The 27,123-nt window shown below is 48.6% G+C and overlaps 3 protein-coding genes across 7 annotated transcripts in view; 2 read left to right on the top strand and 1 right to left on the bottom strand.

Annotated features, from left to right (window-relative positions):
* The window catches only part of LOC117899422 (peptidoglycan-recognition protein LB), a 20,236-nt gene extending 7,233 nt beyond the window's left edge, over positions 1-13,003 (top strand). The window contains exons 2-4 of one of the 5 annotated variants that reach the window (XM_034809416.1): positions 8,869-8,941; positions 12,130-12,504; positions 12,567-13,003. In XM_034809416.1, the coding sequence (XP_034665307.1) occupies positions 8,905-8,941; positions 12,130-12,504; positions 12,567-12,838 (684 nt within the window). In that variant the 5' untranslated portion in view covers positions 8,869-8,904 and the 3' untranslated portion in view covers positions 12,839-13,003. Of the gene's footprint in view, positions 1-6,209; positions 6,355-8,868; positions 8,942-11,742; positions 11,863-11,927; positions 12,063-12,129; positions 12,505-12,566 lie in introns of those variants that run through there. The other 4 variants (XM_034809415.1, XM_034809414.1, XM_034809412.1 and 1 more) reach the window with 4 other exon arrangements.
* Positions 832-26,620, bottom strand: LOC117899420 (trichoplein keratin filament-binding protein). The gene is made up of 2 exons (XM_034809410.1): positions 26,493-26,620; positions 832-2,561 (listed from the first exon to the last, which is right to left on the bottom strand). Exon 2 carries the CDS (start codon positions 2,537-2,539, stop codon positions 1,034-1,036), a length of 1,506 nt encoding a protein of 501 aa, XP_034665301.1. The 5' UTR covers positions 2,540-2,561; positions 26,493-26,620; the 3' UTR covers positions 832-1,033.
* On the top strand, positions 14,398-27,123 carry LOC117899418 (FK506-binding protein 5). Its single transcript, XM_034809408.1, is given in 11 exon segments — positions 14,398-14,484; positions 16,516-16,978; positions 17,012-17,448; positions 17,450-18,104; positions 23,991-24,114; positions 24,206-24,295; positions 24,365-25,115; positions 25,723-25,845; positions 25,918-26,180; positions 26,236-26,455; positions 26,531-27,123. Coding segments are annotated over 9 exon segments (2,853 nt in total). The 5' UTR covers positions 14,398-14,484; positions 16,516-16,978; positions 17,012-17,022; the 3' UTR covers positions 26,732-27,123.

The following is a 27,123-nucleotide window of genomic DNA, read 5'->3' as shown; positions in this document are numbered from 1 at the left end:
TGCGTTTGGCATATTTTTCCTATACACAACACACAGATACACGCCTCCATCCACACACACATAGATAGCATTTGTGTGTGTGAATATCTGGCTGTTATTATATCTTGTTTTTATTACCATTAAATCGACTGCAGCGTCGAGTCGAGTCGAGTCGAGTCGAGTCGAGTACGAGCACGAGGAGGAGTAATTGCTGATAATATTTTCCAATATTTCATAAATTGTGCACTGAATGGACATGTTCTTTGCTCCATTCCTACATTCCACCCACTTCTGTTCAGGTAGCAATCAAATGATATCAGAATATTAACATCCCATTCCCCATCCCCAACCTGAGAGAGAGAGAGAGTTTCGGAGTTGAGCGAGGAGCGGTGGAGTAATTGAAACGTATTCATCATCATTTGTAGAGCGTTTTGGCCATTAGGAGCAGCTTATGCCCATTGGAGAGGCGCTTTCAGGACAGGTGGGGCGGTGGCACGGTGGGACGGTGGGACTTAGGGACGGCAATCTATTCAAATGAATGATGAATAACATGCATTAAATAATGCCTGAGTGAGTGCCTCTGCCTGCCCCCGAGCGACGTTGTGTGTGTGTGTTTTGCCTCATTATTACTTCTCTTTCCGCCATGTTTATGGCAAGAGGCAGCATCCGTCCAGAGAGAGAGAGGAGAGGACAAGGCTTGAAGATTTGAAAATATTAATTAAAATTAAATGCAAATGCAAATCGGATCGTTCTCAGCTTCTACTCGCATCGCCTCCCCTCCACATCAGGTGGCATCGATTAAGCCTTGACCCACTTCTGCGGCAGGCAGACAGCGCCCATAATTAAGCCGCATTTCCTATTGGGCCACCATCTGGGTGATTTATTGAGACGCAGCCCGCGCCGCCTATCTATCAGTCTTATCAACTAAAAGTACATTTATGTATGTATGCAGGATGTGGGACAAGTATTTGCTTAGGGACACACACACTCACATAATTAGAAACTTTAAAATTTAAATAAGGAAAATGGACTATGAAATGGAAGATGGGACAACTCAGTTCCATGCCACACGCTTGCGGGCAAACTTCGGTGGCATCGCAGTCTGCGATGTGACGACGTTCAAGGAGCGCGTCTTGTGTAGACGCGGCGAGTCGATGCCGCCCCGCACTGGCGGTAGATCCTGCCACACATCCAGATTGAGATTGGAGAACGAATTGCTCACTCTGGGGACATTCACAGAGGCATCATCCTCCACGGCTGGAGCGGCCGCAGGGAGATCCTCGGAGGAGGACACAGAAATCGGTTCGAAGCGAGGAGATCCCTGGTCTCCGCTGTTCAACTGCTCCAACTGCTTGGTGGCCTGCTCGATGCCAGAGAGGTGTGTGCTGCGGAGCTCCAGGAGTGCCTGTTGCTGGACGACGTTCTCCTGCAGGAGCCCGCTCAGGCACTCCTTTTCCGCATCGATGAGCTTCGAGAGCTCCTGGAAGCGCTGCAAGTGCTGCTCGCGCCAGTTCTCCTCGCAGCGCTGGAGGTTGTACTTGGCCTCCGACTCGTACATGGCCTCGATCTGGGTGCATGCCAGCTGCTCGGCCTCCAGCTGCTCCTTGTACTTCTGGAGCAGCGGATTGAGAGCCTCGGTGCGGACCACGTACTTGGCCACGCGCTCGAGGAGATGAATGCACAGCGATATCTGGCGGCGGCTCGCCTCGCTGCGGCTGCGGATGAACACCTTGATCTTGTTCAGGTTGAAGGCCTGCCCCGTGTCGGGGCGCTGCAGGACGAGGGCCGTGCTCTCCTCCAGCAGCTGCTTCTCCTTCTCCAGCTCGCCAATGAACAGACGGAAGTGCTGCTCCTCCTCCTTGAGCTTCTCGGCCTCCGCCTGGCGGTGGCGCAGCTCCGCCATGTGCGACTCCTGCAGGGCTCGGATCTCCTTCAGCTGCTGCTCCTGGATCAGCTGGCGCTCCTTCTGGGCCTGCTCCGTGCGGCTGATCTCCTGCTGCAGCTGCAGCTTCCGCTCGGCATTCAGTGCCTCCTGCTCCTCCCGTTCCTTCTGCTGCTCGATCTGCTTGTCCAGCCAGTTGAGCTTCGCCAGCACCTCGTTGTCGGACTTTGACTGGTAGAGAAACTTCTCGTCATCCACCCCATGCCGCCAGCGGCCGTACAGCTTGGCCTCCATCTCCAGCTTCCGCTTGAGCTGCTCCTGCTCCTTCAGGGATTGACTGACGCGCCCCAGCAGCTGCGTGTCAGCGGAGTATTCCTTGGGCCGACGCTTGCGGCCCATCTCGATGTCGTAGGCCTCGTTCTCGGTGTCCAGCAGCTGCCGCAGCCTGCCCTTGCGCTCTGTGAGCTCGATTTCCTTTTGCTTCTGATCCTTGCGGCTCTGCAGCTTCTTGTCCGCCTTCTCGTAGTACTCCTTGTTGGTCCAGTTCTCGAAGCGGGTCGTCACCTTGCCCCAGTGGTCGTAGTAGCGGTTCACCGCCTGCGTGGCCTGCACGCGAGTGTTCTCCTGCTCCCTGCGCTGCGCGTTAGCGGCATGCTGCTGATTGAGACGCCCCGACATCCTTGCCGGTTCTTGCTGCTTGCTGCAAAGATAGAACGAGAGTGAGAGTGAGAGTGAGAGGAGATGAGGCGCCAGTTGGCTGACAAGTTCATAAACTTTTAAATTGGGGCCAAGGCGGCAGGCAGCAGCCAGCAGCCAGCAGCCAGCAAGAAGAGTGGCAGCGTGACTTCAATTTGCCATTTTTCTTGCTTCTGCTTCTGCTTCTGCTTTTCCTCTGCATTTTCTTAAGGGCTGTGTCGCCACTGGACACTGGGGCCTCAACTTTATTCGATTAGCTAAAGGACACGACAGCTAAAGGACTACCTCTTAAAGGCTGGACTGTACCTTTCTTTCGCCCTCTCTCTGGTTTCAGCAACAGATTCCTATTGTAGTTTCCGGAAAAGGAGCGAGGTATTCAATGAATCTACTCGGTATTTCCGTTGAGTTTTGAATGTTCGCCTGCTGAAGCTGAAACTTAAATCTGATGCCCCAAATGGCAGCCCTGCTGCGACCAGGACGGACACGCGTTATGGTTTTTGTGCCCTGACTGCTGTTGCAGGCCATCACCGCAGCTGTCACTAACTGCCAGAGCGCCAGAGGAGCAGAGACAGCCAAAACGCAAAAATATGGCCAAAGCCGGGGACAGAAGCCGCCACTATCCCTGGCTTCCCTTTGAGAGCCCTGAACCTCGCTTGCTGGTTCCGCGCTGCCACTTCCAGGCCGCCGCCTTTCAGCGCAAGCCGCCCATCTATCACCGAAGGACGACGCACTGCAATCTGTCAGAGCAGCAGCAGCAGCAGCAGCAGCAGGGGAAGCTGCCTTGAATCTGGGATGCAAATGACCAGGCCAAAACCCGAGGGGTAACTAATTTCCCAAAGATTTATGGGCGGCACGAAGCGCATTGATATATGCCAAATTGTTTACAAATTGATTGCATTATTAATAATGCCCACAACGAGAGGGAGGGAGGAAATGTCAATGGAAAAGCCAAACAAGGTGCTGGTTTCAGGGGGGATTCGATGGTGGCTTCACATGAAACGTAAAATATTCCAACGAAATACTCTCCTTATTACATATGACAGACGACAAAGTTTGGCAATAAATCAAACAACGACGCCAGCAGGAGTATCCTGAGATGGTGGAAGGTACGATGAGGGTACGGCAGATCGGTGGGTGGGGGGGATTCGTTTCGTTTGCGGGTTATTTCGAACCTACGGAGGCGTGCCACTCGCACACGTGGCACCCGCCAAATGCCAAGATGCCACCTATACGACTTAATACACTTTCAGCACACACAAATTCACTTCCTTAATTGAAATTTTAATTTGAATACTTTGGCGAAAGTTTTGGCCCCCAGCCAGCCACCAGCAGAGACAGACAGGCAGACAGACAGGCAGACAGAGAGAGAGTGAAAGGGAGTGAGAAGAGGGCATGGGTTTCTGTTCTCTTCTTCTCTGATTCCCTGGCAGCAATAACAAACAGCCAAAGAGCCAAACAGTCGCCGAAATCCATGTCCTCACCCTCTCGAATTCCACCCTTCGATTCCCCCTACCCCTACCCTGTGCCTCTTTTTGTACATGGCTCAGAGCTTTTCAATTTACGCGCCTCGCAAGTCGTTTGTCATTTTATGCCCCTCTAATATATGGCATGTGCGTGAGCCTCCCCACCACTCCGCCCCGTCTCTCTGCGAGAGGATGCCGCCAGGACAACCAATTTCTGTATCTCTACAGGCGAGGGCGGCGTGGGTGTAAGGGTGACCTCCTCCTAACCAGCAAAGCATAACTAATCTGCCTAGACAATGATACAGCTCCACAACATCTGATGAATTGTGCCCAACCCCCCAAAAAGCTTCCGTTTCACTCGTGCCTCGTGCCTCCTCGCTTATTAGGCTAGTGACAAAATAGCGACAAATACATACAAATATGTAGAGTCAGAAATGGGGAGTGCACTGGAGGAAAAGAGGGACTACCACAATGAGAATTGTCTCTAAACTTTGTTGAATATTTAAGAGGAAAAGTGGATTATACTCGTAATTCCCTCTATCACCTAATATCCACCACAAACTCCATTCCTCTTCTTAAATCATTAATTATGGCATACCTCTTTCGGTACTCAAAGAGTAAATAGGGTATATTGGCGAAATCCACATCCAGTGCCTACCCATCCCCATCCCTTCCAACAGCTTTGTTTATTTTTGCTCGTACACTCTGCCTCGCGAAGTGTGATGTGAGCTTAATGGCGTGTTGGCGTGAGAAGTGATGTAACTGACGATGTAGATGACAGATGTAGAACAAATGAAAAATTCGAAAAAAACATAAGGTTACATTATGTACCTTATGTACACATGTACATACATATGTATGTATCACACATTTATGTGTACATAAGTCGCGCTCCTCCGCGTTTTATTAAATTTTTACGATTTTTATTTTGGTAGTTTTGCATGTTTAGCTCTTTTGGTTGTGTTTACCTCTAAGTTTCCTCAAATATTATCCGAAGATCGATCTTTCCTGCATGTGCGCGACCGGTTTGGTTACACGCGCCATGCGTCATGCGGCAGCGCCTCTCGGTTGGTTGGGTGGGAGAAGGTCTGCGTTTCTGACAGACTACGTGCGTAACAGGCTTTGGCTTGGTGTCGCATGGGACACCTGATGGTTTAAACGATCTTAAACACACAAATTAAATGTAGAATCTAGCCCAAATCGTAATCTGCCGCTTTATGCTTTAAATAAGGTCTCTCCAACAGGCATGCATACTACTCTGAAAGCCTTTTGACCCACATTGTTGTGTGTGTGAGCATTCAATCCATGAATAGTTCGGTAAATAGCTCGGCTCCGCACATTCATTTCCTTCAGTTTTTCCCGCAGTGTAATGGACTGTGAAGTGACTGGTTGGCTTTACAGCAACAAATGCATGGGTTTTCGTGGAGGCCGCAGGGATTCCCCCTTTATTACCAACAGTATGCTACCCCAAGCCCCCACTCAGCCCTACCCTGCCATTGCTTCGATTGCAATTACTTTTGTTAATTGTAATACACACACTCGCACACTCGCACATACACACATACATACATACATACGAGTATGTATTCTATTTATTTATCTAATGTGGTGAGGCTTCTGAGGCCGTTGATAGTGTTTACCTTGGTGAATGTGAATACCCTACCCTGATCGACAAAAACCATGCCTGTGATTGTAATGGTATGGATTTTTTTGATTTGTATTGTACAAGTAAGTGCTCGGTAGAAACAGCGTAGAGCGTGCCAAGGCGTAGTTAGAGGCAGCGGCACTCTTAATACCCCTGATAAGATGGGCGATTAGTGCGGCGAGCCATCAACAATGGAGCCATGGGAACAATGGCCAGCATTCTTCTTCTTTTTTCTGGGAGGGGGCAGCGAATGACCGACTAGAGGGTGCCCTGTCTTTAGATCCGGGTTAGAGTATTTCATTAACACGAGGATAATCCTTTCATAACAGAAGTGGGACATATACTAATTGATATTTCCATGCAGAGTCTGAATTCTGAGGTCGCTCTGCAACTCTCTGCAATTTAATGGATACCCCTTAATACAGTTAGAGCATCTACGAGTATCTATAGATTACAAGAACTCTTCTAATCAAAGCCACTTGTCCACGCACAGATACATGGCGCTTGGCTCTCTTGGGTTTCGACTGTTTCAACTGAGTGTTCGATTGCTTTGCGTATCGCTCTTTGGTCTTCAGTCTTGAAACGCAACATGGGCGACAAGAGGTCTGGATCAAGCGCCATCTCCGTGCCTCCCCCGCACATCGAGCTGCAAAAAGAGTTTGAGGAACAACAGCTGGCAACAATTTGCGGTAAGTACCGCGCGCTATGTGCTGTTCAAAAGTATTCAACTATTTCCAAGAGTGTTTTGAGAAAAAATTTCCCCTTTTCTGAAGGGTAATAAATTTAGAAGCTCATGCGGTAGAAAAACCGGGGGGCTTGTGGCAGGTGTGAGGCTGCGTGTTTACCTTGCCACAAACATAAACAAAAGCAAAAAGCGTGAGGCAGAAAATGAGTCTGCGATTTGGACTTCCTTTGGCTGCTGCTGCTGCTGCGGCGCCAGAACGCATCTGGTGGTGGTCTCTCCCCAGCGACTCGGCGGTAGATCCCCCGAATATTTCGACCTGAAAAACCTGTGTGCCCCTCCGCATCTCTCTCTCTCTCTCTCTCTCTCTCTCTGGGAGAAGCAACAAAAGAAACAGATAGAGATTCAGTCATAAATCGACAACGGAAAATAAAATGCTGTTAATTTGTCTATCCGTCCAATCTGCGATCCGGCACTCCGACTAAAGCAATTTAATACCCGTATTTGCCGCCGAATTTGCAGCGCATTTTGGGCTTCCCCCAAAAACCAACAAACAGACAGACGACCGACCACAGCCAGGGGATCCCCAGTCCTCGAAAAACAAAGTTGGACAATGAAAAAAAAAGCAGAGTATGTCCGGAGATGGTAGGCAAAGAAATCAACAGCAAGTGACACAGCGAGACACCACAGATCTGGATAAGAGATCATAATGAAAATATCCTAGAGATGGGTATTTCGAAAGGTCATAAGATCCAGACATTTTGTGCCAGGAAGTGAGATTTAAAGGAAACTTGAAAGGAAGTGATTTGAAGTTATCAAAAGAATCACTAACTGGATCAAATATATTGCAAGCACGATTATTGTAGAACGAACTTCAAGAGTGACTCAAGAACTTACAAGTGACAAGTCACGACAAGGGGAGAAGAACGACAATGCTTGTCGTGTGCTTGTGTCTTTCACCTTGTACATACTATATTTAACACATAAAAACTCAATAGACCAAGGAGAGAGATACAGATATGATATATTTTATAGTAATCCCCGACTGCTGTGGGCATAACCTTGGGGGTTCTGTCTGTGGGATCGTGTTTCGCACAATTATTGTATTGTGGAGAATGGAAAGATTGTAAACAACTAACTTTCCCCGCAGCTGATTTACGGCTGCGATAGAGCGATAGTACGGGAATAGGATTCCTTATCTGCTACCTCCGACCTTCAAGACTGACCGATATTGAACCGGCGATACCGTCGGCATGAAGACCACTGATCCACAACTATTCACAAAAAGCTGCATGATTATCTAATCGGCCAGTAACTAAAATACAGCTATAAGTGGCACTCACTTGATATTCTGTCATTTGGAAGTTGTGATTGCAGACTGCGAGGCGTGAATTATGGCCCAGAGAGACTGCTCAAAGTTTACGATGATTAACCTTAATTACATATCGGATCACCTTCCCTTGTTGAGGGGAATCGACAGTCACGCCGACACGTGCATCGCACCGCTTGACAACAGTTAAAACAGCACATTGGAACTGACGACAAATATATACATATGTATATAATAACTGTAATACCCTCCCTTCGTTAGAGTATGCAAAAAGAACCCTTTGCATAGGGGGAAAAAGTACCGGAACGCGGTTCAAATGAGGCCAACGAGTTGGCAAGTCGCTGTGTAATTCACATCGAACCAGCAGCGGACAGACAGGGCATATCACATTTCACTTCGACCATAGTTTAACCTTTGCCAAACGCCGCAGCCGTAGCCGCAGCCGCAGCCATCGCCGACAATCCCCCCACCGTACTGATAACAGCGACAGAGGCAGCGGCAGCGACTATATTTTAAAGCTCTCTCTCTCTCTCTCCCTCGCTCTCTCTCTTTCACTGTGTCTCGCTCCCAGAGGAGTGAGATCGGAAGTGAACGAGCGGCGAGGCGAACGCGCATGATGATCGGTCGTTGGCAATAAGTTTCATGCGATTTAAAAATTGTTTGGCATTGCGGCGTCGACGACGACAGCGCGGCAGTGGCAGTGGAAGTGGCAGCGGCAGCAGTGGCGGCAGCGGCAGCAGAATTCCGTTCCGATTTTTTCGCGTTCGTCTATAAACACAGGTGCGCCCTTATGCTGGCCAACATTCGCGCTTGTGATACGAAAACGAAACATAACCCAAGCCAAGAGACTCTCTGCGCTATGTGAGACACCATTCGCACCCAAAAAGCTACGCGTTCGCACCACCACCAAAGTTTGACCTTCGCACTTCAATCACAAATTTTTGCACAATTCTTGCCACTGCAAAAACAACAAAAGTGAGAGAAGCAGCAAAAGCAACAACAACAAGGCTTGCCGAATCGAAGCGAAGTGAGAAACAATCAACACAAAAAGTTCCTAAATCAAAGTCACATTTGTGCAAACAAACAAACAAACGCACACGAAAAAGTTCCTAACAAGAGAGACGCCAGAGCAGATCTAACAGCAACTTTAACAACAAGTCTAACAGCAGAACAGCAGAACAGGAGAACAGGAGCAGCACAATCAGAAGAAGGAGAAACAGAGACAGCATGACAGCACTGGGATTAGTTCTGCTATCAATGATGGGTAAGTGCGTAAGCGAGACGGTGAGAGTGGGAGTGAGGGTGGAAAACAGTGAGTGGTCTTATCGCATGCCCCTGAACATCGCTATAAAACATTCGGTTACCTTATCTCTCTCCCACATTCTGCACATCTATCACACCTGCAATCAGCGTCAGCCGAGCAGAGATACGACATATGTACATACGTAAAGGAAAATCGTATTTGTACATATGCGAGGGGGGATATGTGATTTTTTTGTTTCAATTAATTACTGACATTTAACAAAATTGTCATTTACGGCTTGACAGCCAGCGCCCCAGTCCGACGGAGTGAAATTGTTTTTGATTTTAATATGCATAATAATTTGCTCACCCTAGCTTTTGCGGGAGAGAGGTCGAGTCCTTTCATTTCTTCATGTCTTTCGGCAAACACCAAGCATGTTTGCTGAAAAGTGGCATACATACATATGTAAATATGTACATTCTTGTACATATGTGTAACCGGAAAAGGCCCACTAATGAGAGGGATCAAACATGTTTGATCTTTGCGCAAAAGAGCATCCTCTCTTCGTCTGTATCCCAGTACTTTCGACTTTTGCTCTTGTGTTTTTATTTCGCTATTTTTCTGCCGTGTTCATTGTTGTTTTTTTGCCGCTGGTTTGCACTCAATTCTTTTTTTTCCTCCCGTTGACTTTTGCTGATGTTTTTGTTGTAATCGAGCGTGACTTAATTTCGCACAGTCCTCCCCTCCCGCTAACCATATGTATGCAGTGTACGGTTATTTGTTTAATGTGCGATGGATGGGAATGAGGGACCTCCGCAGATTCCCTGCAGATCATCGGCAATATAGTAATAATATTGAAATGTCTCTATTATATGCTTTGCCTGATTAAAAACAAACAATTATGTACCTAAGGGACTGCCTTTCTCTCTCTCTCTCTCTCACTCTGTCACACTAATTATTTGCCGGTAATTTAAATACCTCAATTATGCGACAATTTAATCAGCAACGGGAAGGGGTGGAGGGAGCGACAACACGGCCTGACGGATTAATCGAAAATTATCAAAGAACTTTGCGCCTTCGCCTCGAAATTGCTTTCTGTAATCAAATGAGTGTGTGCTTCCCCCCCAATCACTAAAGCAGGGCTTCAGTTTGGCACCCCGTCCCCATCCGCATACATATTTCGCGTGTGTACGAGATAGTAACATTTAATAGTGTGTAAAAGGGATGGATTGAATGTGTGTGTGGCTGTGGCTGTGGCATGTGGGAGGAGGTGAGAGGAAGATTGATAGATAGCGAGCGTGAGAGTGAGAGTGCCACAAAGTTTGCAACATTGATTAGGCCAACACACAACGCGAGTTTTAATGTTTACTTTATTAGGCCTGCGTAATTAGGGTAACAATTAGGAAGCGGAGCGGGAACGTACATACAGCGGCTCTTACTGGGGCTTTGCTGTAAATATAAATGTAATTAACATGTAACACACACACACACTAAAAAGTAAGCGGCATAAATTAAACAGCCAACGATTTGGCAGATCCCCCAGTACACCGCACACCTCACACCGCACACCTTCGTGTCCTCCTGGAATCCTGCTCCGTCCTGCTCTGTTTATTATTCAAGCACGCGCCACCAATGGAGGAGTCCCTCCCGTACACGATAGGATAGGTGCCAGAGCTTTCGGTCTCTCTCAATTTTAATTAGAAACTGCCGCTATTAAGTTAGTCAAGTGCTCCCCTCCTCCGCCTTCTCCTTTTCCGTTGAAGTTTTCCGTATGCATATCAATGCGAAAGGCACTGGTGGGGGGGAACTCCGAAGTTTTGGCAGACGTCGGCAAACATGCAAAACTTCTCTTTCCCCATCCCCTGTGTTTGCCAGCTCACCCGCGCACATTAAACAAATTTTGAATGAAATAGTTTCGGGTTGGAGTCCACATTTGTATTTATGTATGACTCACGGAGGGGAGACGGCGACTGCGACTGCGACCCTAGGTCGAAATGAATCCGGACGGAACGGAACTTCTTTTTTGAGGGGTCCCCGCAACAGCCATTGATAGATGCTAACACCTGTTGCTCTTGGTCTTCCCCTCTCCACACCTGACGTTCATTTAATTATTTCGAAGTCGAATTGCTGAATCATGCTGATGCTGGAGCAAAAGTAACTCCGAATTGGGAATACCCTACTAGAGGTGAAAGTTTCGCTTTATATTGAACAAAAGGGAGTTCCCTATTTCTTCATTTCATTCTCGGAACAATGTGAGAGATCAACAAACAAGAGAGAATCGTATGTCGGAACAAATATACCCTTGACATACCCTCCCTGAAAATACATAAAAATCACCAAACAAACAAGACTTTAGCATTTTTAATACGCATTCTAAAGTACGAAGTGTGAATACCCTAAAGCTGGTGGAGCTGGAGAAACTTTGATAGCTTGAAGTTCGCTATAGAAATCCAGGGATCTCAATGCATTGAATAATGATATTGATATAAAGTCCCATAAGTCACATGCCAAAGCTGATAGATCTTCCCTGCGCACTGCAATAAAAGTCAGCAAAAGAAACGGTAATCGTTAGCATATTGAATACACGCTGCGCTGCGGCAGAGATTGAGCGCCGGCTGACGTTCGGCATGATCTTCGGCTAATCTTTGGTCTTCGGCTGAGCGGATGTTTGGCTGATGACGATTGCGATTGCCAATCGCAGTTGATTCGCAACTTGTTTTGCTCTCTTCTATGCCCACCTCTCTTTCTCTCTCTGTCGAGGGGCAACGTAACGGGGGAATTTTGTGGCTGGCGTTTCGAGGGAATTGGGGAGCCAGCGTGTCAGTGCATGTTCGCGCCTCTCACTGGAACCGCAGACACCGCAGCAGAAAACGTGTGGGGGAGCAAAAGCAAAAGCAAGAGCAACATCAACCCACACAGCGGCTATCATTTATCAATGGAATGTGAGCGATGCACGGTAGTAGCACAGCAGCACCACAGACCACACTCGCACCACCTAGCATCTAGCATCTAGCACCTCCGCCCCACCACTTCCCTTTGCAATTACAACGAATAGAGCTTGGAACGAAATTTCCACGCAAGCAGCAGCCTCTTCCTCTCTATTGGAGCGTGTCGCGGGGTCGGAGCTTGCGGGCGCTTTTCTGTGTGTGTTTAAGACAAGCAAAACCTCATTAACCCAAGGTCGTCTGCCTCGCTTTGTCTATTTCCAGGCTACACGCAGCACATGCAGCAACTACAGCCCAGCAGCGTAGGAGTGGAGGGAGGAGCACGACTGCTCTCCCGAGCGGACTGGGGAGCCCGCGTGCCCAAGTCCGTGGACTATTTCGAGGGACCCGCTCCGTACGTCATCATCCATCACTCGTACATGCCCGCCGCCTGCTTCAGCACTGCTGAATGCATGAAGAGCATGCGGGATATGCAGGACTTCCATCAGGTGGAGCGCGGATGGAACGACATCGGCTATAGCTTTGGCATCGGAGGCGATGGGATGATCTACACGGGTCGTGGCTTTAACGTGATCGGAGCCCATGCCCCCAAATACAACGACAAGAGCGTGGGCATTGTCCTCATCGGAGATTGGAGAAGTAAAATACATTTTATAGCAATCCTCTATAGATTTCTAATGAATTGCCTTTCCAATGTTTAGCTGAATTACCGCCCAAGCAGATGCTGGATGCTGCCAAGAACCTGATCGCTTTCGGCGTGTTCAAGGGGTACATTGATCCCGCCTACAAACTGTTGGGCCACAAGCAGGTGCGCGACACAGAGTGCCCCGGCGGTAGACTCTTCCAAGAGATCTCCACGTGGCCGCACTTCAACAATTCAATCCGTTTGAACACAACGACGGAGCAGCCACAAAAGGTAGAGCCACAGCAACAGCACCAACCCAAGACCCTGCCTGCGAACCCCAAGGTCTAGTTAAGCTCACTTCTAATATTAATCCTAATCCCCAATACCATAAAACGCCACACGAGCTCACGGCTCCCCCGCTCAATGCCAAGGAGTTCATTCAGTATTCATTAGATGTCTCTCTGCGAACATTTCACAAATAAAGCAATTTCTAGATGATAACACTTAAGCGAACCTAAGGCCACGCCCCGTCCCCGTCCCCATTCCCGTCCCCGCCATCTGTCAAATCGAATGGCAATTAATTTGTGTCAAATTCGATTTGGATGGGACAAGTTTTTGCCGGGACGACGCGATGAAATTGTCGTCGACCCCGAGGGTCGACCGTGATTGGCCGCGCCCAAAATGGGGGAAAAAACGGGGACTATATTTCCACGAGGAAACTTCTGCACCGAAACGAGGGTACAAACAATTCAATTAATTATTGAAAGCCCCGGGGGGAGGTCACATATCCAAATTTGAAAAGCACAAATCGCCTCTAAATCGTTGCTTTTTCTGTTTTTCTGCTGTTTTTGAAGCCACTCGCGGCAGCTGATGAGCATAAATGTAGCATTCTTTTCGGCTGCCGAAAATTCAATTTCACTGCATATACAGGGGCAAATGGACTACTTGAATTAGGCGCCAATGATTCTGATCGTGGCGCCACTGAGCTTTTTCATTCCCATTTGATATCACGAAAAGGGGATTTGTTGAGAAGCGGGAGTTCTAGTATTGGTGCTGGGACACTTCATCTGTGCCAAATGCGTGCAAATCGATAGTTCATGAATTCAAACGTGAGTAAGGTGAGTGTGCAACAGACTCGCCTAGCCCTAGTGCAATCGATATGCGATCAATGCTACTATAAATACAGTCACGCACCCGCCGGCCATTGCACGGCTCCCTGCATAAATGTCAACCGTTTCCGAGTAATGTGATTGTGATTCGAGCAGCCCCCACAGCCACAGCCACAGCCACACATCACGAAGACAATGTAAATATTGCAAGCAAATTAGGGAGAATCATCGCAGATCCATCAGCATCGCACGCATCCAGGGAACAGTACAGAACCAGAATCACTAATGGGTTTGGATTTTCTAGACGAGTGGTTTCTATCACAGGGTAAGACGCCGCCGTATCCCCACGGCCCTTCCCCGATTTCTCCCCTTGAAATTAGCTTCCACACCCACGCGACAGAGAGGAGAACTTGCGTAACTTCAGAGTATAAAGGATAAAAACAGTTTTCAGAGGAGGAGTGTGCGGAGGAGGACGAGGTTGGAACTCCTTGACGTGGGACACAGATATCGGGTTAATAATTCCATTGAACCGACGGCGTGTAGGCGCTGCACCTGCCAAAGGTCAATTGGACCCCACACACCATCTCTTTCTCTCTTCCCACTCTTTAGCTCTCTAAATGAAAAGCGATGCTAAAAATATTCATTCTCTGTCGGTCAACAAAATGTTCATTTCATTATGCTTTTCACAGAAAAAGAGAGACTGAAGGAAAGAGAGCAGCAAGCAGCAGAGTAGAGAGTAGAATCAGTGAAATATTTGAATATTCTGGCATTTTCGGCCTGCTTGGAAAATATATGAATTTAGTTTTTGAAACGCCGTCATAGGAGCTGCTGTTGCCTCCTCTGCGTTTCGGGCCAAAAGAAACCACTTCGTTACAGTGTCTATGTGTATGTGTGTGTGTGTGTGTGTGATCCGTGTGTGTGAATTTAATTTGCGGTTGTGGTTGTGTGGGTGTCCGTTCGATCCACCAAAACCGCTTAATACTATATGGAACAAAAACTGCAACAACATCGGGCGCCCGAGCCAATTAATACACATCGAAAATATATCAAATTATATGTACATTTGTCCAAAAATATAGCCAAAATCGGGGCTGCAAATGCGCAGAACTTTCTATTGCGCTCAAAAGTGTCACTGCCTCCGCCGTCGATGGCCTCCGAATTGATCCCATAAATCTCTGGACAGCGGAATCATGAATGGTGTTCCTAAAATAAATATACATATATGTACATATGTATATATGTATGTATGTACATATGTACATGCTTGGCCCAAAGAGCGGTGTATTTTTAAACTATTTGTTGACAAGAGCTGCGGCTCCCTTCTTCCCACTGCTGTCAATGCAATTTTCTCCCAGTTAACAATGTTAATTGGGAATTCGATTTCTTCTGTCAAAAAAACAGACCTCCGTTCGCATTCGTCTACCTCTTTCGCCTCTGCAATGATGATGGAATATTCCTAAGTATCATTTTTATTTGCATATCTTGTTTAATTAACGCCTCCATAGGGAGAGAGAGAGAGGAGTGGAGTGAGCAAACCAGCCAAAAATTTGCACTGTCCAAAAAGAGATAAAAAAGGAGGAATTGAAATGAATATGGAGGAGTAGGAGGAGGAGGACAGAGGATTGTCGGGTATAGAGAGGTGGAGAGAGGGGCAGTCCAGCGAACAGCCATGGAAATGGCAATGGAATGAAACAAATTCGGATTTCATTCGCCCCCTTCCCCCACCGCCCGCACCGACCACTCGAACACACTCTCCTCTCTCGTTTTGTTGCAATACAAAAAGAAAAACAAATATAAATCGCCAGAGATGTGTGCTTCCTTTTATTCTTTTCAATTTGGTGCCGTTATAGCACACTCTCTCTCTCTCTTTCTGTCTCTCTCCGAGAGCAATCTTCTCACCCTGCCTCTCCCTCTCACATAGTCTCTGTGGCCGCGTCTCTCTTTCTCTTTTTGCTTTCTTTGGCGCTTTTGACGCTGGCTGGCGCTGGCTGGCACAAAGAACCTAAAATTAAATATTTTCGCCGTTTACATATCGCAGAGGAGGCAGTGGCAGAGCAAATCGTTTTGTTGTTGTTGTTGCTATTCCCGTTTCACTTGCTGCTGCTGTTGTTGTTGCTTCTGTTTATTGGAGTGCATATGTATGTGTATGGGTATGTGCATTCACACACGGACAGAGCATATCTAGGCAGTTGACTGGACACACCTACAGGGCCCACAGTGAAGGCTCTGCTGAGAGAAGAGCCACTATAACAGCGCAGGCCACTCTCCACCAGGAGAGCCTCCACTGTTAGCTGTAAGCAGTAGACTGGACACGCAGTCAAGGCGCTCTTAAAGGGAACAATGGGAGTATCTTTCCAGCAGAAGCACCTCCACTGTGATTGCATATCCAAACAGTCGAGTGGACAAACAGTAAAGAGACGTCTCCCACATTGTCCAGACTCGTTTACACAGCCAGGCAGTCGCCTTGGTTACAGTGGACACATTTGCGCGAAAGAGCGATGCATGTGTCCTTGTAGTTGAGCCCACACTGTGCCATGCACTAGTCAGTTCGCTAAGCAGTGCAGCACACAGTTAGGGCCCTCTGCACGGTGACAGTGTCTCTGCACGCCTGCAGAGGCTTTACTGTGTGTGTGCACGTCAAAGCATTCCATGCCATTTCTCTGCTCTCCTCTCCTCTCCTCTCAGTTGGGATGCATGTGTGCCCGTGTCCCTGTCCGTGTCCCTCGTCCCGCGTCCATGACTATGACTATGACACAAAGGCCTACATTCTGTCTAGGCAACAACAACAGCAATCGCAACAAAAGCAAAAGCAAAAGCAAGAAAAGCTAATGAGCGCATTCGTTTAAAAATAACATTGAAATGAAACATTCCCAAATATACAACAAATTAGAATTGGACTGAAAATATCCCAAACAGCTGTTGCCCATCGTCGGCACCGGACCGCGAATAAATAGCACGGCAAACAACATCTAACAGAAAAAAACACTAGGAAAAATTAACAAAGAACAGAACCGAATTATCAAAAGAGAAATAGAAATCCGCGAAAGAACGAAAGAACGAAAGAACGAACCAACCAAACCAGCGAACTGAAAAAAAGAAAATACGTGTACAACGAAAATCAGAATCTGAATGAAATAACTTTTTGGACAAGTCGTCTCGACTCTCCCTCGACGGCGGTGCTAATGTGCAAAGTTTTGTGTTTTCATCAGCAGGAAAAAACGGACGGCAAAAACAACGCGAGAATTTACGGAAAATTATTTAAAAAGTGTGTGCAAATAGACGGAGACGACTAGCTCGACAAGTGGGCAGCCCCTCCCCTGGAGAGTTAACGGTAGAGCGAGCAGAGCGGCAGAAAAACAGCATTAAAAGCAAGCGGCCGAATCAGCAAAAGCAGTTCAGGAGGAGAGACAGCAAGCAGTAGCAATGCCGTTCGTGACACCCCGAGCGGGGACAAGCGGCGCAAACAACAGTGCGGGTCGCACCACATTCCGCCCACCGTGGGTGAAGGAGGACGCCGCCTCAGCATCCAGTGCCACAGCCACAAAGCCCACGACCACGCCCTGGGCTAAGAAGACAGCGGCAGCCGCTGCCGCCAAGGAGAATGGTGACAAATCCGCTCCAGCTGCGGTCTCTGCCGCCAACAGCAAGACCAATGCAGCTCCAGCCGTGACGACAGCGAAGAAGACGACGACAACACCCGCGGAGACGGCTAAAAAAGTGGCTGAGCCCGTCAAGAAATCCTCCGCAAAGACGACGACAACAGCAGCAGCAGCAGCAGCAGCAACAACAGCAGGCAAGAAAAATGCGAATTCGGAGCCCGTGAACAGCAAGAAGGCCCCGGAGCCAGCAAAAAAAGGTGGTACCCACTGCGACCAAGAAGCCTGTGGCAACGAAGAAGAAGGAGCCAACGCCACCGCCCGAATCCTCTTCGGAGGAGGAGGAGAGCGAGGAGGACGAGGAGACTGAAGAGGAGACCGAATCCGAGGAAGAGGAGACAGAGGAGGAGACAGCATCCGAGGAGGACGAAGACGACGATGACGATGACGATACAACGGTGGACGAGAAGGTGCCCGAGCACGTGAAGAAAGCCGCCCAGCTGCGTCCGACGACGGTCAACAAGAAGGTGGAGCCGGAAAGTGAGTTGAAACAGCGTTTCACCCTAGAGAAACCCAAGTTGCGGAGCGTGGCGGTGGTCAAGCGTGACAAGTCAATGAAGAAGGTGCCCGCTGAGGACGAGGAGGCCGAGGAGGGGGAGACAGAGGAAGAGCGCGAGCGCCGACTGCGCTTCAAGCTGGAGAAACCGAAGCTGCGGCATGTGAAGCGCGAGGAGAAGCCGCTGCCCAGCAAGAGCACCGACGACCTGTCCAAGATCCGGCCAGTGCTCAAGAAGGTACCCAAGATCGATGAGCTCCTCAAGGAGCCGAAGGAGGAGCCCAAGCCCGAGTTCAAAACCAAGACCCTGCGGAAAGCCCCGTCCATAAAGCGCGAGCAGAGCATAAAGAATGGTGAGTGCTACAGATCCGATTCCGATTCCGATCCTGAGCGGAGAGGAGAGACCGGAAGGTGGGCGTCTAACCCGATGCCCCAGTTTGGCACATGCAAAATGGAAGATTAACCGATTAACCACTGCGAAAGGATCGTCTTCAATCTGCTAAAAACCGCTGTAAATTATTGCTGAAGCTTTTTCCTAATTTCTAATGATTGCGAGGGGTTGCAGGAAGGATATTTAAGTGCAGAAATGCATGGAAAATGTTCCTTTCTTTTGCGTATCTTTTTATTATATTTTATATCTGACAAAAGGCCATAACCGTAACAGCGACAACGAGGCAGATAAAGCGTCAACATGGCGTATGAGTGATATGTCCAACAGAATTGCTCATTCGAGATGGTAGCGTGAGTCCATTTTCATAGGGATGGTAGCGTGGGAGAAGCTAAAGATGGAACAATTCATGATTAAGCAGGGGATCAGGTGATGCCAGTTTCTTTATACGATCAAGAAGTGCAAATTGTATCGAAAGGAGTTTACAATTGACATAATAATCGTCTCATTCCGTTCGATAGGTGGAATATTAACATTTATCGCTACTACAGAATGTATCGATCAATAAGCTATAGATTGCAGTTGTTTTACTTGCACATCCCTAGTCCCCCAGTCCCTGTCCCTGCCTCCCAGCACGGCAATGATTGCTCATTTATACACCAGAAAATATACAAACAAAAATACGTATACGACGATGCAGCACCGCTCAGCAGAACAGTACCGAGTACAGTCATATATAGTATGTATTTGCACAGGAGGAATATATATCAACTCGAAATGAGTGTGTAAAAAATATTTCATCAAAATGTTTCGGCCAAACAAAAACCACAAAGCGCATACAGCAGTGGCAGAGAGCCAGAGGCAGGGGTATGGGAGGAAGGGTGGGACAGTAGGAAAAACAAGGCCATAAAGCAATATAAATATCATTTTTTATTTATTAAATTTTAGTGAGTGTTGTGCATTGAGCCGAACGAGGCGCAAAGTGTTTTTCCCTGCAGTTTCGGTCGAGTTTATATTTCATCTTCCGTGTGTTTTTTTTGGGTAGGGAGGCTCCGAACCACACCCACCAATCCTTCCATCCATCCCTCTGGAATTGCAAACAAAGTAGAGGTATTTTCATTTTCTAATTCCGTATTTTATTGACACACACTCGACTCCTCCAAGAGTAATTTTCTAATGGACTTTCTGGCCGCGAGGCGAGGTTGGCATGAAAAAGCAGGAAGAGGCCACCAGATCCGGTGACAGGAAAGACAAAGACGTTTGGCCGTTGCATAAGTATGCTGTCACCTGGCCTCAAAATTGAAATTGAATTGCACAGAGTCGTCCCCAGGCCCAGGCCCAGGCCCAGCCATGGCTCAACTCAAGGTGTCCCTCGGGGGGTAAAGGCAACTAAAATGAAGTGAAAAGCTCGTTAGCCTTAAGCGTGGGAGAGGGTCTTGGAGAAAGGTTACGTGTGAGGCAGTTAACTTTTCTTTGTCCTCCGTCCTAATCAGTGGGCAATAACGTGACCGCAAATGCGTCCTAATCTTGACCGACAAACAAAGGGATCCAGCAGCAGGAGAGGGTCCTGCTACTGCTTCTGGGTCGCCAAAATGAAGCACCGCCTTGTCCTTTAAAGCTGTCACCCCATCGACCATAGAAAGCAACAAAAAAAGGCAGAGCCGAACAAAAAAATGTAAAAATGAAGGCAAAACATTTATTTAATGTGTTCGGATGAGGTCCAGCCCGGAACGGGTCCTGTATCGAGGGTGGAATTTGAGAAGAGTTTCTCTTTTTATGGCCTAAGCAAAATTCATGATTATTGCTCATTCTGTCAAAACTACATCATAAAATGGAATGCTTTAAAGCCAGATGAGGAACGCTCAAAGAGGAGGAAGGGAGGTTGAGTCTGCTTTCCTTTCCTGCTTCAAGGACCTCCCACAACTATCGGACGTCGCAGTTGGAATGGGAACTGTGTCTCTTAGGGCAGGGAGAGGAGGGGAGCGGAGCGGAGCGGAGCGGGACAAAGGAAAGCTGCCAAAGATATATGGCAATGTGCTTGATAGAGTCTAACTAAATGCCCCATTTATATTCAAATATCCGCCACTAAAAAACAAAACGAAATAAAAGACGGCGGTGGCCGCAAAAAGCAGTCGCCCCTCCCCTCCATCCTGCTGTCCGTCCAACATCCATCGAGGGTTGGGGTGCAGTGAGTGGAGGGAGTCCTTCTCCGTCCAAAAAAAAGGACAACAAATATTTTCTTTTATTTAAATGAACCTCATCTGTATGTATGCGAGTGTTGGGGCAATGCGATGCGAGAGACTCGAAGGCTCTCTTCCATTATGGAGCGGTCTTTCATGTCCTTCCACCCGTGTTCCTGGCTCCATTTATACTCTGGGGTCTGCTGTTGTCATTAAAAATGTCGACTTTCAATAGGTGGCACCACACTTCTCCCTCTCTCGCTCTGCTTCCAACGATGCATAAAAGATGATTAGGCTCTTTCGAATGCTCAAAAGCACAACTAAAAGTTATACAGACACACAATCTATTCCATCGTGTATATATCCGAAAATGCATTAGTATTAGTACCTAAGTATATATGTTGTCCTTCAGCTGCTGGCCATAATTACACTGGGCGACAATGAAATGCTCGACTGAATAATAGGATTAGAAATTAGAAACGAATGGCAAATTGAAAATTGAAACAGAACCCGTGGAAGCTCCTCATCTTCCTCTGAGAAGCAAAACTAAGGCTCTAATTAAGAAGGTAAAGGCTGGAAGCCTTACAGGTGTGTCTCACAAGGGTCTTAGGTGTGAAAGAAGGCTTCATTTCGGGGGTGGTGGTTGCTGAAAGGACTCTTGTTTCCTTGTGCATAGAATGACACCAAAAACTCTTATGTGGTGAAGAAAGTTAAGCAGCAGTAAATTCTTTCATTTAAGGAGCACACACAAAAATATTTGGAAAGTTTTTTGTTGAGTGTGGGACCACAACAAAGTAGATCTCTGTGTCTCTCACTCTCTCAGAGCTATAATCATTCTGGGTTTAAGGAGTGTATCCTTTAAAGCGATGGCTCTATCAAAAACCCTAATCATACGAGGCCAACGGGGGAGGAGCCACAGCTCGCTCTTTCTCTCGTTCTGTGAGATGTATGGGCTGGCTGAGCGGTGCTCCATCATCGTGCCGCAGTGGAGACAATAAAGTGAAGCTGCAAGCTGAAAAGTCACTCATCGGAGTCACCAGCCACTGCCTCTGCCTCCGCCTCTGCCTCTGCTGGGGTACCAGTCACAATTTCCATTCCATCTTTCAGAGTAACAGTGGCTGCTCCCCTTCCCCACCCAGTTCCCAGCTTGATTCAATGACAACGGCATTTGTGCATGCATAGAATATTCTGATGATGATAACACAATGGTTGTACGCAGGCAGGAGTTCCTGGAGGGGCTTCCCTGAGAGTGAGCTGGCAAAATTTATGTTTACAAACCCCCGCCATTCATTTTGGTCGGGGACAGGACGGGGGGTTGTGTCGCAAGTGAGGGCTTTGCGGTATATTAAGTGGCCAGCGTAGTCCCAAACCCCCCAGCCCCTCTACCATGGTGCCTTTTCTTTTTATTTAAATAAGAAATAATTTTGTCGACATGAATGAATGAAGACTTTTATCTGCTTGGATCACCCTTCCACTTACACTTTGGAGGAGACGCCCCAACGCAAACCCAAGCCCAAACCCAAAGCAAAAACCACCCAACTCGGGAAAATAAAGAGAGCTGCCTTTGTTTTCGTTTTGCTTTCACTTTTGTTTGCCTCTGATTTAGGATAACTGTAGCCTGCCACCGTTGTTGTTGCTGCAGGAACACAGGGAGCAAACTCCCCCAAAGACATGGCTACAGAGGGGGAGGGGAGTGTGAGAGTCCATAAATTACCAAACTAAACGCGTCCTCAATTGGCTGTCCTAAAGTTGACCACGTATTTTAATCAGAGCTACCATTTAGGCAGCAGTTGTGCCACCGAAGGAGTTCATTAACATGCAGACACGCAAGGGGAGGGAAGGGAAGGTGGTGGGGTATCCCCTCCTAGGCAATAATCAAGGTTCTCTTTTACACTGATTTCATTCAACGAAAGTAACACGAGTCTGGATTAGCTTCTTGTTGCCTCCTCCAGGTTGCAGCGGGCTACAGCAGGAGTGGCATGCAGAGGAGTCCCTCAGGTAGCTATGTACGTGGCCAGACACTGAGCAACTAATGCACCGTCGTGGCAAAAAGCAGCGAACCACTTAAAGATTAAGTGCAGAGCCAGCGAGGCGCAAACCAAAGGCAAAGTCGAGGCAGAAGCCAAAACCGAGAAAAGGAAAAGGAGCGGGCAGTGGGTAGTGGGTAGCGGGTAGCGGTGGGGAGCGAAGCTCAGACAAAGGATAATGCGGTGGCTGGGTGCCTCAGTGGGTGGCCCAGGGTGGCCTTCCTGCTCCTCCCAGGAGGAGGGTTCATTCAAACAAAGCTAATTAACAGATTTGTCAGCTTTTCATCACTTGGCCGTAGCGGCGCGGCGCGGCGGCTTCTCTTTTACTCTCTCCCATGAGGGCGCCCTCTATTGTTTGTCTTTTGCACTTCTTTTTTTTTAACTTGCAAAAAAACAACAACAACAAACAGCAGCAGGCAGCAGGCAGAGGGAGGAGTGGGGATGTAAAGCAACACAAACAGACAGCAGCAGCAGAACATAAAGAATGCAAAGTATTCGATAAAACATACAAAAAACAACAACAACAGCAACAGTTTCTGTGAGTGTGTTAGAGGAAGAGAGAAGACAGAGTGCCTGAGCAGAGTGAGGTTATGTAGAGAGCAGGAGCGAGCCCTGGCAAAAAATCGAAACTGGAAAAAGTTTTTCAATTGTTAATTACGAGGCCAAAGGGAGAGGTAAAACGAACATCGAGGCACAGAGTGCGAGAGAGTCAGAGAGAGAGAGGGAGAGAGAGGGAGTATGGGAGATTGTTAGACCAACAATTTAAGCGGAAATTTATTAGAAACAGCTTGCCAGAGGTGTACTCCCACTCCCACTCCCCCTCCTGCCGCATCCCGCTGCTGTCCAGACTAATTGGCCTCGTTAACAGGGCTCCAACACGTACCTCGCAGACACAGGCCCAAAGCCAGAATCAGAACCAGAACCAGGCGCCGAAGCACACGAAGAAGTAAACGAAACGAAGCGGCGTAGGACTTTAAACTAACTAAAACCCAAAAGAGAGCAGCAAGGCGGGATGGGAGGGAAGAGGAGGAGGGATTCGACCGAGGAAAAGTCCGGACAAAGTAAAAAATGCAATCAAAGTTTTGCTACCTCCTGCTGACTCCCTATTCGGACGAATTGAATGGTGTTAAGGCAATAAAACACCATCAATGCCAGGCACACGCAAAAGCAGAGGCAGCGGCAGCAGCAGCGGCAGCGGCAGAGAGGTCCTTACTAACTTTTCAATCTCTGCTGCAACTTCCGAGAGAGACACACAGACAGAGACAGGAAGACAGGAAGACAGGAAGACAGGGAGTTATGCCATGTGTCTGTGGGAGAGAGCCACTCTCCTACGCCAATTGATATGTATGGCAATGCGCCGGAAACTTTGAGCAAACATCCACATGGAGGAGGATGGGATCCAAACAGACAAAACAAACAAACAACTGAAACAAATTGCGAACTCATTAAATTAAAATTATATTGAATAACAAAAGTGCACGCAGCGGGCGCCATGCGGCGGCTTGCTTTAATGCCCCCCAACAATACCGAAACAGCATCCAGCCATTCCATGCCACATTCCTCCTGCCACACGCCCATATTCCTTCACATCAACTGCATTCGCTAACTCTTCCCACACGCTCTGTGCGCCTCTGTTTATTGCAGTTCCCGCCCCACCGCCACTGCCCTCGCTGGTGCCGAAGGCTCCGCCACCACCGCCCCCGCCACTGGCCCCCGGCGAGAAGCGTGTGCTCTCCAGCACGCAGAAGGAGAACCTCGACAAGCTGAGGTAAGTCTGCAGTCTGCAGTCTGGTCTGTGAACCGGGGAGGAGTAGGACTCTGGCCATTTCTCATGGTTTTTCCTGTTTTTCGGCTCACAGAACACGGCCCAGAAGGCGCCCCGACTGGTCCGAGATGATGAAGGAGGTGGAGAGCGGCAAGAAGCTGCGCCATGTGGCGTGCAACGACAGGTAAGTGATTAAGTAGAGGTGGCTGCTACCTGCTAAGTGAATCCCACCCACCATCCTACTCTCGTACAGATCTCAGCCCATACTGACATGCAAGTCGATAACCAAAGTGGATGAAAAATTCATCTACGAAACAGAGAAGGACAACTCGCACAACAAGCTGCTGCAGCAGATCCAAGGCGGCATCAAGCTGAAGCCCACGCGGACCAACGATCGCAGCAAGCCGGTGCTGGATGGGCTGCGCAAGTTCCGCCGCCAGATGACCATCGAGGAGCAGCTGCAAAAGTCCCAGTCGAAGGTCAACATGCTCTGTGAGGCACCCAGCAATCACGCATTGGGTCCGAGCAGTGCCAGCGCTCTGGGAGCGGGCAGATCGCGGCCCAGCATCGGCTCGGCCATGTCCATCGATGAGGAGAGCCCCGACGAGCTGGACGACATCGACAAGATCCGCGACGACCTGCAGAGTACCAAGCAGATGCTGGCCCTCGAGCTGCGCAATCGGGAGGCACAGGAGCGCGAGAACAAAAAGCTTCTGGCCAAGATCCGCACTCTGGAGACGGAGCTGGAGCGAGAGAAGTCTCGCGAGAAGAACCTCGAGTACGGCTCAAATGTCATTGTGGCCACCATGGACCCCACGCCCACCGCCGAGCAGACGTACGTCAATTCGCTGAAGAGTGAGGTGGAGGATGCCCGCAAGGTGTCCAAGGAGGTCGAGAAGAACTATCAGAGCACCAGCGAGCAGCTAGTGGAGGCCAAGACGGAAATCGAGGAGCAGCGGCGACAGATCCAGCTCCTCGAACGGAAGCTAGCAGCGGCTCTCCAGGTTAGTCTCCAGTGTTCAGGGATGGGCTATTATGGGGTACGATCGCTCGAAGTGTTGTCAGTTGTCAGTTGAGAGGGAAGCGGGGTCCGTAACCCATTCGTCCATCCGCCATCTTCCTCACAGGTTCTCCTCCGCACATTTTCAGCGTTTCCGGCGCAGAGAGTAGACGAGAGAAGAGAAGCTAACAAAGCCATCGCAACTAGTAGCCCAAATTAATAGTCCCTGCGATTAGTAGTTTTTGTAAATAGTTGTCCAAAGTAGCGACAAAGTAGTCTCCATGGAAACGAAACGAAACAAAACAGATCAGCTGACAACACTTTTAAACACACACACACACACACACACAATGGGTGGAAAGGGAAACGGTCACTTTACGAAACTGGGCGGCACTTTACAACACTTCACTAAATGCTAAATTCCCACAAAAAAAAAAACACAAACACCAGAGAAATCTTACTTCATCTGTAAGAGATCCCTTCATGCCGCATGACAGAGACATGCCGATGATCCCCAGACACGCCAATCAATTCCTCGCACGCTTTCGCCTTGCCAACAAATTGCAGACAAGCCACTAACCTGATTAACCCATTGAACGCTCTCTTGCAAGGGCTGTGCGACACCAAGCACTAACAGACCGCACATTAGTAAATGCTTTGCTTACGACGACGACGACGACTACGATGACGACTACTACGACCACTACTACTCCGGCAAGCACGCGCCGCACCAGGTAAAGCCACGCACCAGTTGCGAAGGTGATTACTAATCCCCACATTTTGTGAATTGTGTTGCGGTCCTGCAGGGCGGCGGAATTCTGGACGGCTCCAGACGATCGAGCGATGCCAATTTCGGGCGCGACAGCTCGCCGGAGCTGGATCCGGAGGTGAGCGAAAGCGATCCGGACGAGCCAGAGGAGAAGAAGACGGAGCGCAGGGAGAAGCGCGTCGGCAAGGAGCTGAAGGTGCTGCGCAGCAAGCTAACGAAGCTGAAGGTCAAGGAGGAGGCGGCCAAGAAGGAGAAGGATGTGCTCAAGCAGGCCATGAAGAAGAACCAGGAGATCCTCAAGTAAATTATTCCACCCTGAACTGCAGTCTCGTAACACGAATTCTTTTGTCCGCAGGGAGGAGAACAAGAAGTTCAAGAAGCTGGAGAAGGAGGTGCAGAAGATGGCCGCCTCGATGAAGCTGGACGAGGACGATGTCGATGGCGAGGACAAGGAGGATGAGGAGGAGGCCGAGGAGGAGCACGAGAGCGAGGAGGAGGAGGAGTCCGACGAGGAGTCCGAGGAATCTGAATCGGGAGAGAGCGAAGCGGAGACGGGCAGCGAGTCCGAACCAGAAGTGGGTCCCACACTTTGCATCCTTTTATGGCACTCACCAGTTTTTGTTTTCCTTCGTTTCTTTGGTTCCCCCTAGGACGCGGCTAACTCCGCGAAGAAGGCGAACGTGGAGCCGCGCGTGAAGAAGCACGAGAGTCGCTTCGCGGCGATGAAGAAGTGCAACGTGCTGCTGCAGGCGAACGTCGACAATTTGCAGGACCAAATTGTTCAGGTGCGCCACCGGGCTACCAATCTGCAGGACGAGCTGGATGCGGTGATTGCGGATCTGGGCTTCTAGGGCGCTCCGGTCCACACGAACCACGGGGAATGTGTGTGTGTCTGTTTTTTATTTCTGTTTGCGACTGTTTTCCCTTTTTTGTTTATGTTTTTTCGAAAATAATCGTAGATTTTGCAGAAGGTGCACGCTAGTGTTGGGCAGCGACAGAGCCGGCTTGTTAACAGCACCCCGGCACTGTTTATGTTAACTAACAGCACGTTACGAGCTGTTATGCGCGCTCATGAAAAATCGGAAATTCAAAATCGCAATTTGAACTGTTTGAAAGCGGACAGTGGAAGGGAGAATGTTTAAACAGTTGCGATTAATTCATAAGTTGTATTTATTATTGTATTTAAAGCATGTATAACAATGTACAAAACAACAAATCGGCGAATTGGCTAAACTAAAACACA

This window comes from Drosophila subobscura, chromosome O, assembly GCF_008121235.1.
Source record: "Drosophila subobscura isolate 14011-0131.10 chromosome O, UCBerk_Dsub_1.0, whole genome shotgun sequence".
NCBI classification, from domain to species: domain Eukaryota; kingdom Metazoa; phylum Arthropoda; class Insecta; order Diptera; family Drosophilidae; genus Drosophila; species Drosophila subobscura.
Note: the sequence above shows the minus strand (reverse complement) of the source record. Positions and strands in the feature narration are given on the sequence as shown.